General features: G+C 35.6%; 1 protein-coding gene across 1 annotated transcript in view; it reads left to right on the top strand.

The window, feature by feature from the left end:
• The window catches only part of LOC141388198 (cell adhesion molecule Dscam2-like), a 145,230-nt gene that overhangs the window by 96,693 nt on the left and 33,012 nt on the right, over positions 1-15,525 (top strand). The window contains exon 12 of the mRNA XM_073958222.1: positions 14,516-14,803. Within this exon, the coding sequence (XP_073814323.1) occupies positions 14,516-14,803 (288 nt within the window). The remainder of the gene's footprint in view (positions 1-14,515; positions 14,804-15,525) is intronic.

Genomic DNA, 15,525 nt, shown 5'->3' with positions numbered 1-15,525 from the left:
TATGGAACCAATGTTGACAATTTCTACCAAAACATGACCTTAAATTTAGCTAAAATCATCAAAACACCTAAAATCGCGAATACTGTTATATAAGACCGATGCTACATGGGCCTATGTTTTAAGAAGATGTTTTGTGACAACTCGGAACCTCTAACGCAAAATTACAGGTATACTACTTTAGTCACAAAATTTAGCAAAAATCCTCAAAATTCGCTAAATCGGGAGGTACTGACCCTTGGGCCTATGTTGACAATTTTAGGTGGAGAAGTTTTGTGAGCACCGAGAACCTCAAGTGTCAAATTACAGCCAGTTTTGACAAAAAAAATAACTAAATTCCTCAAAATTTCTAAAATCGGGATGAACCGTTATATAGGGGCTGTACCAAAACATGTGCCTATGTTGACAATTTTTGTTGTTGGAAACCTAAAATGTCAAATTACAGTTACCTCGGCTAAAAAATTAATAAAAATTCTCAAAATAGTCTGGCTTAATCCCATTGCTGTTGTTTTAATATTTTAAAACAACTAGTTTATTAGTGGAAAAGATTTGGCATTGTTCGCCAAGGGGTAAGGCAGGGAATACTATAGTTTCGATTCTCGCCACAGAATCTCATCAGTTCCCTTGTTTTTTGTTTGTGGATATTCTCCACCGAAGTTATTTTTCAATAACTTCTTCAACAAAAAACTTGTTGTACCCAAACATCAATTGTCAGTTCGAAGTATAAAGGTAAGCAAAGAAAAAAGTTCCTTGGCAACCTCACACAACAAAGAAAAAAGTTCCTTGGCAACCTCACACAACTCCGACGAAAGTGTCTGCGAAAACAATTCAAACCTTTTCCAAACGCTATCCCAAAAAAAAAACGCCACAATGTTTCTAATTCTCAAAATAGATAAAATCTGTAGGTACCGTTATATGGGAGCTATACTAAAACATGGGAGAAGTTTTTAACAACTGGGAACCATAAATACCAAATGACATGCACTTTTGCCCGAAAACATTGATAAAAACTAAAAAAAAACAAGTAAGGAAAGGATCAAAGTCGGGCGGGGCCGACTATAAAATACCCTACACCACTGTGAATATGTAATATATATATGGGAGCTATATGCAAATCAGAACAGAGTTCGATATAATTTTTCACATTTATTTGTAGACCAAATTCCGTCGCATAGTCCAAATTTCATCAAAATTGGACATACATAGCATGTTTCGTGCATCAAATACCTCAAATCGGTCGAAAATATATATGGGAGCTATATCCAAATCTGAACCGATTTCGATACAATTTGGCACACTTATTTCTAGGCCAAATCCCGGTAAACATTCCAAATTTTATTGAAATCGTACATATATAGCGCGTTTCGTGCATCAAATACCTAAAATCGGCCGAGAATATATGGTAATATTCAAAAAAGTTTTACAATCGTTGAAGTTGAGGTTCACCATTTAATAAGTCGCGAACTGTTAATATATTTTATAAAATATGAATACATTTATATATATTGAAGTGTTTTAGCTACGATCTCATAATATGGACCATAACAAATAATTTTCGTGGAAGCTGCGCTGGTGGTAATATAAAAAAATGGGAAAAATGTGTTGAAGTAAACATGTTTTTTGTTTTTTTTTTTTTTTTGATTTCTGGCCAAACCTCGCAAAATTCGAACATGTTCTCAAAGAAAGAACTAAACAATACCCCTTGGGCAACATGGTTCTAGTGTATGACTTTTCGATATATACACTGCATCCCCCTAAAATCGATGCTGACATTTTGAAGTTTTGATTTCAGTGTTTTTCGAATTTTTCTTATAATTAGATGGTGCAACTGGATAATATTTTCAAACTAGTTACAGGATTGGAGAACTCGCGATTCCACGTCGTTCGATGTATATCTCATGAGTATGCTCCGTACAGCTTCCAAGTAATAGGAGTCCAAAGGCGAAAAGTTGGTGCGTAAATTTTCTGAAAAAAACCTATTTTTTGGCTTTAAAATTTACAACTGTCGTACAGGTACCCCTGAACCCCGCGTGATTTTAGTTTTTTTACGTGCTGGATCTAATGAGCTCTTCCGCGGTCGAATCCATCCACTAAAACGCCGGATATAGATACCTTGAAAGTAGGAAAATCTGCAAAAATATATTTTGACAATTCCGCGAATTGGACCGCGATTTTCTTTGATTATTTTTGCATAAATGTAATCCTTTATACGCGATTATAATATTTGCCAAAAAGGTGTGTCACAAATTACAAAGATTCAGGAGTAATATCCCTATTTATCCCAAAATAGATAGCGGTGGCACATCCGTAGTTCTTGACGAATCTGTCTAAAATAATTTATATTGACGTATTTTTAATAGGCGGACATTGAAATCGGATGCACCTTATAATCATATGCACATCGCGTAATTTTTGCCCACTTGAAGGTTTTTTGAATAGTAAGATGCAACTGATGGCACACTATGGCTGCTGAATGAAACATGGGAAAATACATGCATATTAATAGACATGGACTCCCTGTATCCGAAAAGCACATGCACCTCAACCGATTTAAACCAATTCGCGAATTATACGGTTTTTAACTTCTATGTTTTTTCTTTGATTGTAATTTCAATATTACTCTCTACTTCTTATTTCTATTGCTTATCACAGAAAGCAAATATACTTTCACGATGACTAATTACTTTTCTCATAGAAGTTTAAGCAAAATACTTCAGGTTTTGGATCGAAATGTAGCGAAATAATAGAATAACTCCTAACATTTATTTTTCAAATTTTTCGTATTTAACCAAAAATATATTTTTGAAAAAATTTCCAACAATAAGTTTCCGTTCTTTGTTGTTGCTGTAATATGCAAGTTATAATCGCGATCTTTATAATTTTGGTCTCACATTTTTCTACGCGTTGTCTAGATTCTGTACGCATTTTTAAATTATTTTTTTAGAGATTTTTTGGACTCTGATTTAGAATAAATAAAATTTATTTCAAGATTTCTTCAATATTTTTCGATTTTCCGCGAAAATAAAAATAAATTTAGCGACTATTTTAGCATCTACGTATAGATATCAAATGCTGCTAACGATTCATATATACATGTTCTTATTACAACACAATAAGAATTTTTAAATATTTGTTCTTTACAAGAGAGTAAAACCGCATATAACTTTTGAGTGCAGCATCCAATTTTGTGAACGCGAACAGATTTGAAACCACGATTTTTTTCGTAACCCATGTACCAAAAATGGCGGATGTGCTTGCCAAAAAAGTTTTTAATTTTTTTTCTATGTAATTGTAAAGGAAATTTGAAATTTACCATATGTTTTTACCACTAAGGATACTAAATGGTAATTCGTTCTTAAAGCGTAAAAATACCTCTAATCGGGTGGTTTCTTTAGTTGGGGACTATTCAAATTTATGGACCTATGTCAATAATTTTAGTAGAAAAGTTATTTTTCCCCCATTATTATATCGGACAGTACCATTATATGGGGGCTAATCCAAAACGTGGACATATGTAGCTCAACTTCGAACTTGATGTACCTGCAAACAAAAGATGTATCTTTCAAAATCTCACCGACATATTTCCAATTTTCTGAATGCTAGACATGCATAGATGGACTCAAAATGTATCCTAATTATGAATATATGGGGAGTTCTGAGTAAAATCGGACACTTTTGCAAAAAGTGGGTTTTGCGTTTTCCTTCATAAAAAACAATTACAGTATAGTCTCGATAATCCGGACACTCGTTAATCCGGACAACGCGGTAATCCGGACACTAGAATCTTTTACATTGTAGACTCTGAAATCCGGACATCACACATTTTTGTTACCTCGATAATCGGGACACCAATATTTTTTTCCTCTTTTGAGTATTAGATTCTTATTTAATTCATTGACGTTTTCGTTCTTAGCAATAGCAGTTGGTGTATAAATGAGAAAATTAAGCTTATCAAAGTTTTCGGTTCAAATCTCGGTTTTCTGGCTAGCCAGTGTTTATTCAGTTATACAACCAATATGGAATTAACTATCTGAATCTGTCAAATGATTTTCTCATCACTCAACTATTGATGCCTGGCTATGATAAGCAACAGTATTTAAAACCTAATGTTGGGTAGCCTAGTTCCCAGAAAGATCAATGTTGCGTGTTCTTTTCCTCTGAAAGAATAAGTTCATTCGCCCTCCGGTTAGTGAGAAAATCCCTTGGGCCATGTAATGTATTCCAAGGACATTTTATCTAGAAATGTTTATAACTAAACGAGGAAACGAGTAGATACCGTAGATTCAATAAACTAAAAAAAACGTATGGCCCCTTTTATTTTCTTTATTTGACATTCAAAATCAATGACGACTAAGGATTGTTGTATTGCATTCTCGTAATTATGCAACCAAAAGATTTAAATTCCATTTTGTCTTATTCGTAAGCTAAAACATTTGTATAAAAACATATCTTTTTGGTTCGTCGACTAGATGAAGTCATTTGGTGATGTTCATCGAAATCGCTAAATATTCACCATAATGAGATGACTGCATATGAGTTCTGTAGTTCTATCGCGAGTCATAAGAGGCTCATGTACCATGGAAAAGGGAAATCATTATATGTACGTGGACTACATGGTGACAAAAATGCTTAGCAAATTTCACCTTACGATGGAGGAATATAAGAAGTAAATTTGGTAAATTTGTCTTAAAATGGTCGCAACCCGTGATATTTGCTTAATATGAACTCGTTTACCTTAGATGTCAGGTTATTATATAGTAAACGCCCCTTATTAATGATTTAAACTTTCAAAATTATATGTTTTCATTACTACTCGGTAATCCGGACAATTCGATAATCCGGACATCGCCGAAACATGTGGTGTCCGGATTATCGAGACTATACTGTACATATTTTTATACCCTCAGCCTTTAGGCTATGAAGGGTATATGAGGAAAAGTCAAAATTTTTTAGTTTCCATGAAGCCAAGGTTTGCACTATTATAATACGCGAACTATTGTAGTTTACCAGTAACTATGACTATTGCTGGATTATTTTAGATGTTTTTGTATAAAGCTCAAAAATTTAGCAAAAATTTAATTTACGTGGTAGTTACGACCGCGTAAAGGAAAAAACATAGGTAAAACACGTTGAAGCTAAACAGGTTTTTTACATTGCTATTCGATTTCTGATTAAACCATTCAAATGACGGACATCTGTCCAAAGTAAAAGTAGGAGAATACAAAATGAAGATTACACTTCTAATGTATCACTTTCCAAAATTTCCACTGCATCCACCTTTTATGGATGCTGACATTTTGAAGCCAGATTTCAGGTGTTTTTTGTATTTTTTATGTAACTGGGACGCGCATTCGGATATTTCGAAAAACCAATTATAGGATTAATGAACTCGTGATTTCGCATAATCTGATATGTATATTGAGTATGTAGCCCACACAGCAGCAGAGTAATCTACTGCCAAAGGCCAAAATTTAGTGTGATATTTTTTCTAAAAAACCTATTTTTTGGGTACAGTATTTACAATATCGTTTTGAGTGTGCTGGTACCCCGCGATATTTTAGTTTTTCGACGAGCCGGATCATATGAATCACAGATCATAAAAATCCATCTACTAGAACGGCGGAAATCGCTACTGCAAAAATTAAAAAATTTGCGAAAAATGGTTTTCAAAATATCGCTGACTAATTCTCGTTTTATGTGGATCGTTTCCATTTCAATGAAGAAAGTGAATCATCACTCGCGTTTTTGCGAAAACAGCGGTTGAAAAATTTAGTGGCGTGGGAGCTGTATCCGATTATCCAAAAAATACTGTGTGATGCTACATCCACGGTTCTTAATGGATTTTATTGAAATATGTTTAGATCGATGTATTTTTTCACGGTTGATAGTGAAATCGGATGCGCATAAAAAGTGTATGCACTTTGTGCAAAATATAAGCGTTATACAGTTTGTTGCACACTAAACTGCAGACGATGCTACATCTTAGCGGCCAAAGTAAATCCTGGCAAATGTGTACAAATTAAAAGAGAAGAATTCGCTGTATTGGTAAACCGCATGCGCATCAAGTGATTTTGAGGATTTCGCGATTTACACGCATTTCATTTCTAAATGAACATTACCCGATACAATTTTATTTTCAAGATTATACCCCATTTAAAGGAACCCAACATTTATTTGAAAGATATACATATCTTCTGCTAGATGTTAGCGTGTTTTCGAGAAGTGATTAGAATAAAAAATGTGATTTATTGCGTGAAATTTAACTAAAATAGAAGAAAAACTCCGACCTATTTATACCCTCAGCCTTTAGGCTAAAGAGGGTATTTACACTTGATACGACCAAAATGTGCCTCATCGAAATAATGGTTTTAGACCCCAAGTATGTTTGTAACGATATCCGTTTCAGACAATTTTGAGTAGATCTAGCAATGTCCGTCCGTCTGTCTGTCTGTCTGTCCGTCTGTCTGTCTGTCTGGCTGGCTGGTGCGCACGATAACTCTCGAACGGATCAATCGATTCGGTTCAAATTTTGGGCATCGAAATATTTTGTCTAGATTCGATTTAAGTTCGAAGATGGGACATATAGGTCCACTCCTTCAGGTACCTCCCCCACAAACGTTCAAAAATTGTCGCAAAACTTGTGCGCACGATAACTCTTGAAGGAAACAACCGATTTGGTCCATACTTTGATCATCGTATAATTTCTACCAAACTTAGATGAGGTTCCAATATGGACTCAATCGGACCACACCTTCGGGTACCTCCCACACAAAATTTCGGAAAAGTTCAGTTTAGGACCTGGTCTCGAATCGCTTTGATTTTTGTTTACGCAAGTTGTATTCGCTGTCCTCTTTACGACGCTGTAAGTTTCATTAGGGGCAAGTCCACACTTCCTGAGAAAATAGCCTGAAAGTTACAAAAAACCCTATGACACCGTGTGTAGTGGTTGGAGCGCAAGATAACTCTAGAACGGATCTGCCGATTCGTTCCAAAATTTGGCTTTCGTAATATTTTGTCCAAACATAGTTCAAATTCAAAAATGGATTATATCGGTCCACTGCTTCCGGTACCTCCCCCACAAAAGTTCGAAAATGTTCGGAAAATTTGTGCGTACGGTAACTCTTGAAGGGAGTAACTGATTTGGTCCATACTTTGCACATTATGCTGTTTCTACCAGACTTAGTTGAGGTTCCAATATGGACTCAATCGGTAAACTCCTTCGAGTACCTCCCACACAAAATTTCGGAAAAGTTCAGTTTAGGACCTGCTCTCGAATCGCCTTGGTTTTTGTTGTAACATCTTGTATTCACTGTCCCCTATACGACGGTACAAGTTTCATCAGGGGCAAGTCCATACTTCCTGAGAAAATAGCCTGAAAGTTGCAAAAGGCCCCTATGACACCGTATGTAGAGCTTGGAGCGCAAGATAACTCTCGAACGGATCTACCGATTCGGTCCAAAATTTTGCCTTCGTAATATTTTGTCCAAACATAGTTTAAATTCGCAGATAAGCCATATCGGTCCACTCCTTCAGGTACCTCCCCCACAAAAGTTCAAAAATGTTCGGAATAATTGTGCGCACGATAACTCTTGAAGGGAGTGACCGATGTAATCCATACTTTGCACATCCTAATATATCTACCAGATATAGATCAGGTTCGAATATGGACTATATTTGTCTACTCCTTCTAGTACCTCTCACACAAAATTTCGGATAAGTTCACTTTAAGACGTGCTCTCGAATCACTTTGATTTTTGTTGAAGCGATTTGCATTCACTACTTCCATTACGACGGTAAAAGTTTTTTCAGGCATATCGTTCCTCCCTAAGGGTACCTCCCCGACAAAGGTTCAAGATTTGTGTCCTAGTGCAGTTAATTCCTAATCCACATTTTTGTCGGCAAGTTCACATGTCCAAAAAGGGCCACAACATTTTGAAGAGACCTTAAATACATTCGATCTGTCTGAAGGTGAAAAGTTCACTTCACATTGGCTGAGGGTATATATCGGTCGGCAAAGCCGACTGACACTTTTTTACTTGTTTTCTTACATTTTGTTCAACTAACTCACAAAATAAATTTTAATAAATATTTTCTCTTACAAAAATTTTATAAATTTCCTCAATATATTTTTTTGTTTTCGCTATAATATGAAAACCACTAAACGGATTTGTATAGTTTTGGTTTCATTTGAATCTTCGCGATGTATAGATTACGTACATATTTTTTATATATTTTTCAGAGGCATAAGCAGGTTGAATTTTATTAAAACAAGTTGCAAACTACCAATTGTTTGGAATTCTTTCCTAATTTCCGCGAAAATGCACAACTTTTTCACTAAAGTTATGGGACCTCAGCAAACATATAGTATGTAGAGAGCCCCTAATTAAGAGAGTTTCTCAATATAATGATTAGAGTCTTTTAAAGATTTTTTTCTTTTCATCAGAATTGAAACCGCCATAACTTTTGCGCGCAACAACCAAAATTAGTATCACGAACAGATTTAAGAATGGCATTTTTTCCCAATCTATGTACCAAAAATCTTTCATGTAGCTTAAAAAAAAAATTTTAATTTTTTTTTATGGAAAACTAAAAAATTTTGTCTTTTCTTCATATACACTTTCATACGGGCAAAATGTGCCTCATCGAAATAATGGTTTTAGACCCCAAGTATGTTTGGACGAAATGTGTTTCAGACAATTTGGAGTCGATTGAGCAATGTCCGTCCGTCTGTCTGTCTGTCTGGCTGGCTGGTGCGCACGATAACTCTCGAACGGATGAACCGATTCGGTTCAAATTTTGGCTTTCGTAATATTATGTCCAAACTTAGTTTAAGTTCGAAGATGAGCTATATCGGTCCACTCCTTCCGGTACCTCCCCCACAAAAGTTCGAAAATGTTCGGAAAATTTGTACGCACGATAACTCTTGAAGGGTGTAACCGATTTGGTCCATACTTTGCCCATCGTGGAGCGTGTACCAGACTTAGATCAGGTTTTAATATGGACTCAATCGGTCCACTCCGACGGGTACCTCCCACACACAATTTTGGAAAAGTGCAGTTTAGGAACATCTCTCGAATCGCTTTGATTTTTGCTTTAGCAACTTATATTCACTGGCCTCCATACGACGATATAAGTTTCATCAGGGGCAAGTCCATACTTCCTGAGAAAATAGCCTGAAAGTTGCAAAAAACCCCTATGACACCGTGTGAGGAGGTTGGAGGGCAAAATAACTCTCGAACAGGTCTGCCGATTCGGTCCAAAGTTTGGCCTTAGTAATATTTTGTCCAAACATAGTTTAAGTTCTAAGATAAGCCATATTGGTCCACTCCTTCAGGTACCTCCCCCACAAAAGTTCAAAAATGTTCGGAAAAATTGTGCGTACGATAACTCTTGAAGAGAGTGGCCGAATTGGTCCATACTTTACACATCCTAATATATCTACCAGATATAGATCAGGTTCAAATATGGACTATATTTGTCCACTCCATCCGGTACCTCCCACTCAAAATTTCGGATACATGTTCACTTTAAGACCTGCTTTCGAATCACTTTGATTTTTTTTTTTTTTTGTTTTTTTTTTATTTTTGCCTTATTAAGGCGAAGGCCATTTATAGTGATATTTAGTTAATTCTCTTTCGAGTTGAGCTGTTAGGCCTTTAGAGATACATTGAAAAATTAGGAGTCTACCGAAGTCCCACGCATCCAACCATTACACTACGTTTCACGGGTGGTAAATCCGATCTTCAGGTGTATTAGGATGTTGTTTTTGTGGCAGACGAAGGCAAAGCTTGGTAACTGGTATATATATCGAACTTCATTAGATAAATGTATATGCGAAATTATGTCAGTTAATTGAAACTCCAAACTTTTCCTATAGTCCTGCTTTGGTAATCCCATTTTTCAATGTTCACAAATACTATGGTAAGTTTTATTCCTACATCATTAGTAATTGCTCTTCTATATCAGAAGATTTTATTTTTTGATCATCAATTATTGTCTACTAAAGTTTTGACAAGTTGATGGTGGCTTAGAACGCTAAGACGCCGGCAAGCAACTTGCATTGCTGCCTCAATTGCGATGGTAAAAGTTGTTTCAGGGGCAAGTTCATACTTCTTGAGCAAACATCCCTGAAGTTCTAAAAAACCCCTATGGTACCATATGTAGTGGCTGGAGATCCATTCTTTTTAGTATCTCCTCCGCAAAACTTTTGATATTAAATCCTAATCAACATTTTTATTAGTTCAAACGCCCAAAATTTTTAAAACTTCCTAAATACATGCGTTTTTTGGAAAAAAAAAATTGTTTCAATATACACAGGCTGAGGGTATATCTCTGTCGGCAAAGCCGACTGATACTTTTTTACTTGTTTAAATTAATTTCTCCTTGGAGAAATTTTTACAAGTAAAAAATGAAAGCCGAGGATTGAAACTAGTTTGTCGTGGAAATAACGCTGGTTGAACGGGAAAAAAGTTCATCACTGCAAACAACACACTGCAATTGAAAAATCAAAGTTACAGGGCAAAACTTAGTCTCTTAGTTAGAATACTGCTGTTACAGTATTACAATAACTTCAGTATAAGTGTGAGTTTCGAAGCATTGCCAGAGAAGCCACTCCACAGGCGATATGTCTTATGGGCTGCCTAAACCAACAGCGGAAGCAGTTTGCATAAGTTGGCAGTTGTAAGACTAAGTAAGAGCGGCGGGCCGAACATGTTATACCCTCCACCACGAACTGTACTGAAGTGAATAGGAACTATTAGGTTTCTTTCGTTTATGAAAGTACTAAGTTTTTCCTCTTATTCCTTGCAAGAGCGGACTATCTTAAGTCATAATATTCCCATTAAAAGAGCTGTAAAGGGGAGCCATCGTTGTTCTCTTCAAACATGGACCAATATTTACAATTTTCTGAATTGACAAAAGCTCCTCTGGAAAAAGGCTCACACCGGATAGGCCTAAACTAGATTCAGTCCAAAATTTGGTTTTCATAATATGTTGTCCAAACTTAATTTAAGTTCGAAGATGGGTTATATCGTATTCACTGCCCCCCATGCGACGGTACAAGTGTCATCAGGGTCAAGTCCCTACTTCCTTAGAGAATAGCCTGAAAGTTGCAAAAAATTCTTTGAACCGTGTGTAGTGGTTCGAGCGGAAGATAACTCTCGAACGGATCTGTCACTTCGGTCCAAAATTTTGCCTTCGTAATATTTTGTCCAAACTTAGTTTAAGTTTGAAGATAAGCCATATCGCTCCACTCCTTCAGGTACCTCCCCCACAAAAGTTCAAAAATGTTCGGAAAAATTGTGCGCACTGCAATTCTTGAAGGGAGTAACCGATGTGGTCTATACTTTACACATTCTAATATATATACCAGATATAAGTCAGGATCGAATGTGAACAATATTTGACCTCTCCTTCGGGTACCTCCCACACAAAATTTCGAATAAGTTCACTTTGAGGCCTTCTCTCAAATCACTTTGACTTTAGTTGAAACAACTTGCATTTGCTGCCACCATTACGACGGTAGAAGTTATTTCAGGGGCAAGTCCATACTTCTTGAGAAAACAGCCAGAAACGTGGACCTATACTTTCTGACATTTTGCAAGGGATGTTTTGTACCATTAAAAATGTCCGTTTAATTTCAGAATAATGTGGCTAAAACTGTTAAAATACCGAAAATTTGGAGTAAATATCTATGGGGCTATATGAACACGTATTCATATACCGACATATTTCTGTTGCAAACTTTTATACCCCCAACGAAGACCAAATACCAAATTTCAACCGTTTCAGTGGGATGTTGTAGCCAAAATCTTTAAAATATCGAAAATCGGGAGGTACATAACTACGGTGCGATTACGAAGACGAATATTTTATACCCCACAAACTTCAAAATACCGTAAATCTGGAGGTACCATTCTATAGGTTCTATACAAAGACGTGGACCTATACAGACAAATTTTAAGTGGAAAGTTTTATACTCTCAACAAGAAATAAATACCAAATACCAAATGGGAGGTACCCAGGACCTATGCCTAAAAATTTCCGGTGGAAAGTTTTATACCCCCAACGAAGGATAAATATCAAATTTCAGTTATTCCGTTGGAATATTGAGGCCACAACATTAAAAATACTGAAAATCGGGAGATACTGTTCAATGGGGAAATTTTCAGGTGGAAATTTTATACCACCATCGAAGGCTAAGTACCAAATTTCTGCCATTTTGTTGGAATATTAATGCCACAACATTCAAAATACCGAAAATCGGGGGGCTACATGAAGACGTGGACCTATGCCTACACGCAAAAAAAAATCGGCCTCTCTAACATATGTCCCAAACATATTTTGCAGCAAACATATATATGTTTGCAACAGTCCCAAACATAATATATGTTTGGGTCTGCAAACATATATATGTTTGGGTGCAAAGATATTTATTTTTGGGTGCAAAGATATATATGTTTGGGTGCAAACAAAGATATGTTTGGGTGGAAACAATTTTATGTTTGGGTGCAAAAAAAATACCAACCCAAAAGGCACAAAAAAAAACAACAAACACATGCACCAGTGGGCGCTTACTGAGAGCAAGGGAGCGTAAAATTCAATGTAAAACACTTTAAAATGTGTGCTCACTTGCTCTCAGTAAGAGCTCACTGGCTATCTCTATAGTATACACACAAATGTTGTGGTTTTTTATTAAAAGGCAAAAGAACAACAAACACATAGGTACATACAAAATTCCAAAGAAATACATAACACACTTTAATAAAAGAAAAACTGATTGAAATAATTTGTAGTCACACTTTTAAAAAGGAAAAATATATAGAAACGTAGTTGAACGCTTCTCCTTAGTTGTGAAATAAAACAAATTGTCCTCAGTTGAAATCATCAGCGGGGAATCGGCATCTAGAATCAAATGATTATGTAATGTAATAAATAAATATGGATATGCCATATTCCAAATATACATAAGTATGTATGTAATTACCAATATTAAATGCGATTTCTTCCTTGTCCAATAAAACAATTCCATTCAACTTTCCGATTCAATTATAAAATGTATTGGGCATTTAATTTACTAAAAACACAATTTCTTTAAGAAAACACAAAACACTGATTTATTCACTCACTTTACCGTCTTGACTCTACAAAGGCAACTAAAACACTGAAGAAAGAAAAAAATATAATTCATATCATTTTTTCTTTTCTTCTTCGTTGGTTAACAACAACAAAACAAGAAACATACGAGTTTGACGCATACATGCCACCAAAGCCCCCTTCTTCGCTTCTACGTCTTCTATTATACAATACACACAACTCTTTATTATAAAGCAGCATTCCACAGCTGCGAGAGCACTGTTATTACTCTCGTTGACAAACATCCTCTCTCCACCCATGAAAAAATGTTCTAACATAAAAAGTATGTTTTACCCAAACATATCAAATTGAGATATGTTACAAAATGTTGCAAACATATATTTGTTTGGACCCAAACATATTATGTTTGGATCCAAAGATATATTTGTTTGCAACAGGTCCCAAACATATATTTGTTTGGATCCAAACATATTTCTAACATAAATTTTTCTGCGTGTACAAATTTAAGGTAGAAACCTTCAAATTACCGAAAATGTGGAGGTACCGTTATATGGGGGCTATATCACTACGTGGACCGATATTACCCATTTTCAATACCAAACATCATAGGAAGAATACAAACTTCTATAACAAATTAAAAAGCTCTATTTAAAAATTGCGGTCAACAGACGGGCGGATAGGCAGACATGGTTATATCGACTTAGAATTTCATGCTGATCAAGAATAAACATAATTTATAGGGTCTCCGTCGAATATTTCGATGTATTACAAACGAGTGACAGGCAAAATATTCAAAATTTATATTTTTGCTCAAATGAAAATTTTCAATTTCGATTTGCAATAAAAATAAACAATACTTAATTTGACTAATTGACTTCTTTAATGTATACGCTAAATGCTAAAAATTCAACAGTCACGCCTCACAAGCTGTTTTTTTGATCTGTTTAATTGTTTGGTGGAGAATATAAAAGGATACCTATATTGGCAATTAACGTCACTCGAATGTTACGTGCTAAATTTAAACGAACAACAATTTACAAATATTTCTCCATTGTTCATATAATAAAATGTGAATGAATGATAGTCGACAACACAACATAAAGCAGCATAACAACAAAAATTTGAATAATTTAGTGCATGACAATTACAAAAGAATTTTTCCATTCATTGAACAATAATTGACCCATTTTTATATCTCTTACTCTCTTTCACATATACACACATGCAAATTTTAATTGGGTATTTCTCATACACTAATGTTTGCTTATTTCTCTGCTTTTGTTCTTCCTTTTCATATTCTTTCAACTGCATATCTGCTACCTACTACTGGGATATTGTTTATGTAATACACATGATTTGTACATGGTCAACCAACAACGTAAACCAATGTTAACGTGCCTGGATCCTTTACTGAATTATGCAGTGTCAAACGCCCTGAAGCCACAGAGGCGTTTTACAATATCTGGTCTCCAACCATCGACACTCTATCAATTGCGCATGGAGGCGCACAATGTGGCCGGAGTATCACAGGCTGAGTTCACATTTGTCACGCTCACCAAGGATGGCGATCCACCACCACCGGAGATTGTACAACGCGGCCAACGTGGCACAAATGTATTCTACGGAAATGTCAACCTATTGATACCGAGCATAGCTACCGTATCTGGGATGATATGCACCATAGCACTGGTTTTCATGTGCTACCGACACAGTGAGTATTTAGAACTACAATAAATATTGTGGAAACAAACAATAGTAATAACAACAACAACGACAGCAACAACTGCAACTACACGGCAATAATACAAACAGCCACAGTACACAACACAATCAAAAACAAAACCCATAGAAATGAAAGCCAACAATCAGTTACAGAACCCAAGGCAGTTTAGCTGTATGTCTGTCTGTCTGTCGGTCTGTATGCTTGATATCGTAGTATTCCTTTGTACTTTAACGGGCTGTTGTGTCCTGTTTATATTGGAATATGGTAGACAGCACAGCAAAATACCAAGTGAATCTGCAGGATACTTCGAATAAACTAATATACTATACCCTTATACAAATGCATGTGCCTTAATTCATACAGCCACCATACAAATTGAAAACAAACAAATAAAATCAGAATATATGGTTGTTGGTATCGAGCGACCAGTGAATAAATCAATGGCTACGAAATAACTTTTGTATAGTAGGGAAATCTTTGTTTTAAATAAACAGGAAGTTTGACATTAGTAAGTCTTGTAGGAACTTGAGCAAAAAATTGTTCAGCATAGAAGATTTTTAATACTTATTTCTAACCTACATTTAAAGATCAACAACAAATTATAGCTTTAGACGTAGATAGTGTAGTGTATTATCATAACCAACACGTTGCTTCGATACGTCATTTCTCAGAAAAAACAAGTAAGGATGTAATTGTCAGCATTGCCGACA

This window comes from Musca autumnalis, unplaced genomic scaffold (assembly GCF_047663935.1).
Source record: "Musca autumnalis isolate F117 unplaced genomic scaffold, ASM4766393v1 scaffold_71, whole genome shotgun sequence".
Lineage (NCBI taxonomy): Eukaryota > Metazoa > Arthropoda > Insecta > Diptera > Muscidae > Musca > Musca autumnalis.
Note: the sequence above shows the minus strand (reverse complement) of the source record. Positions and strands in the feature narration are given on the sequence as shown.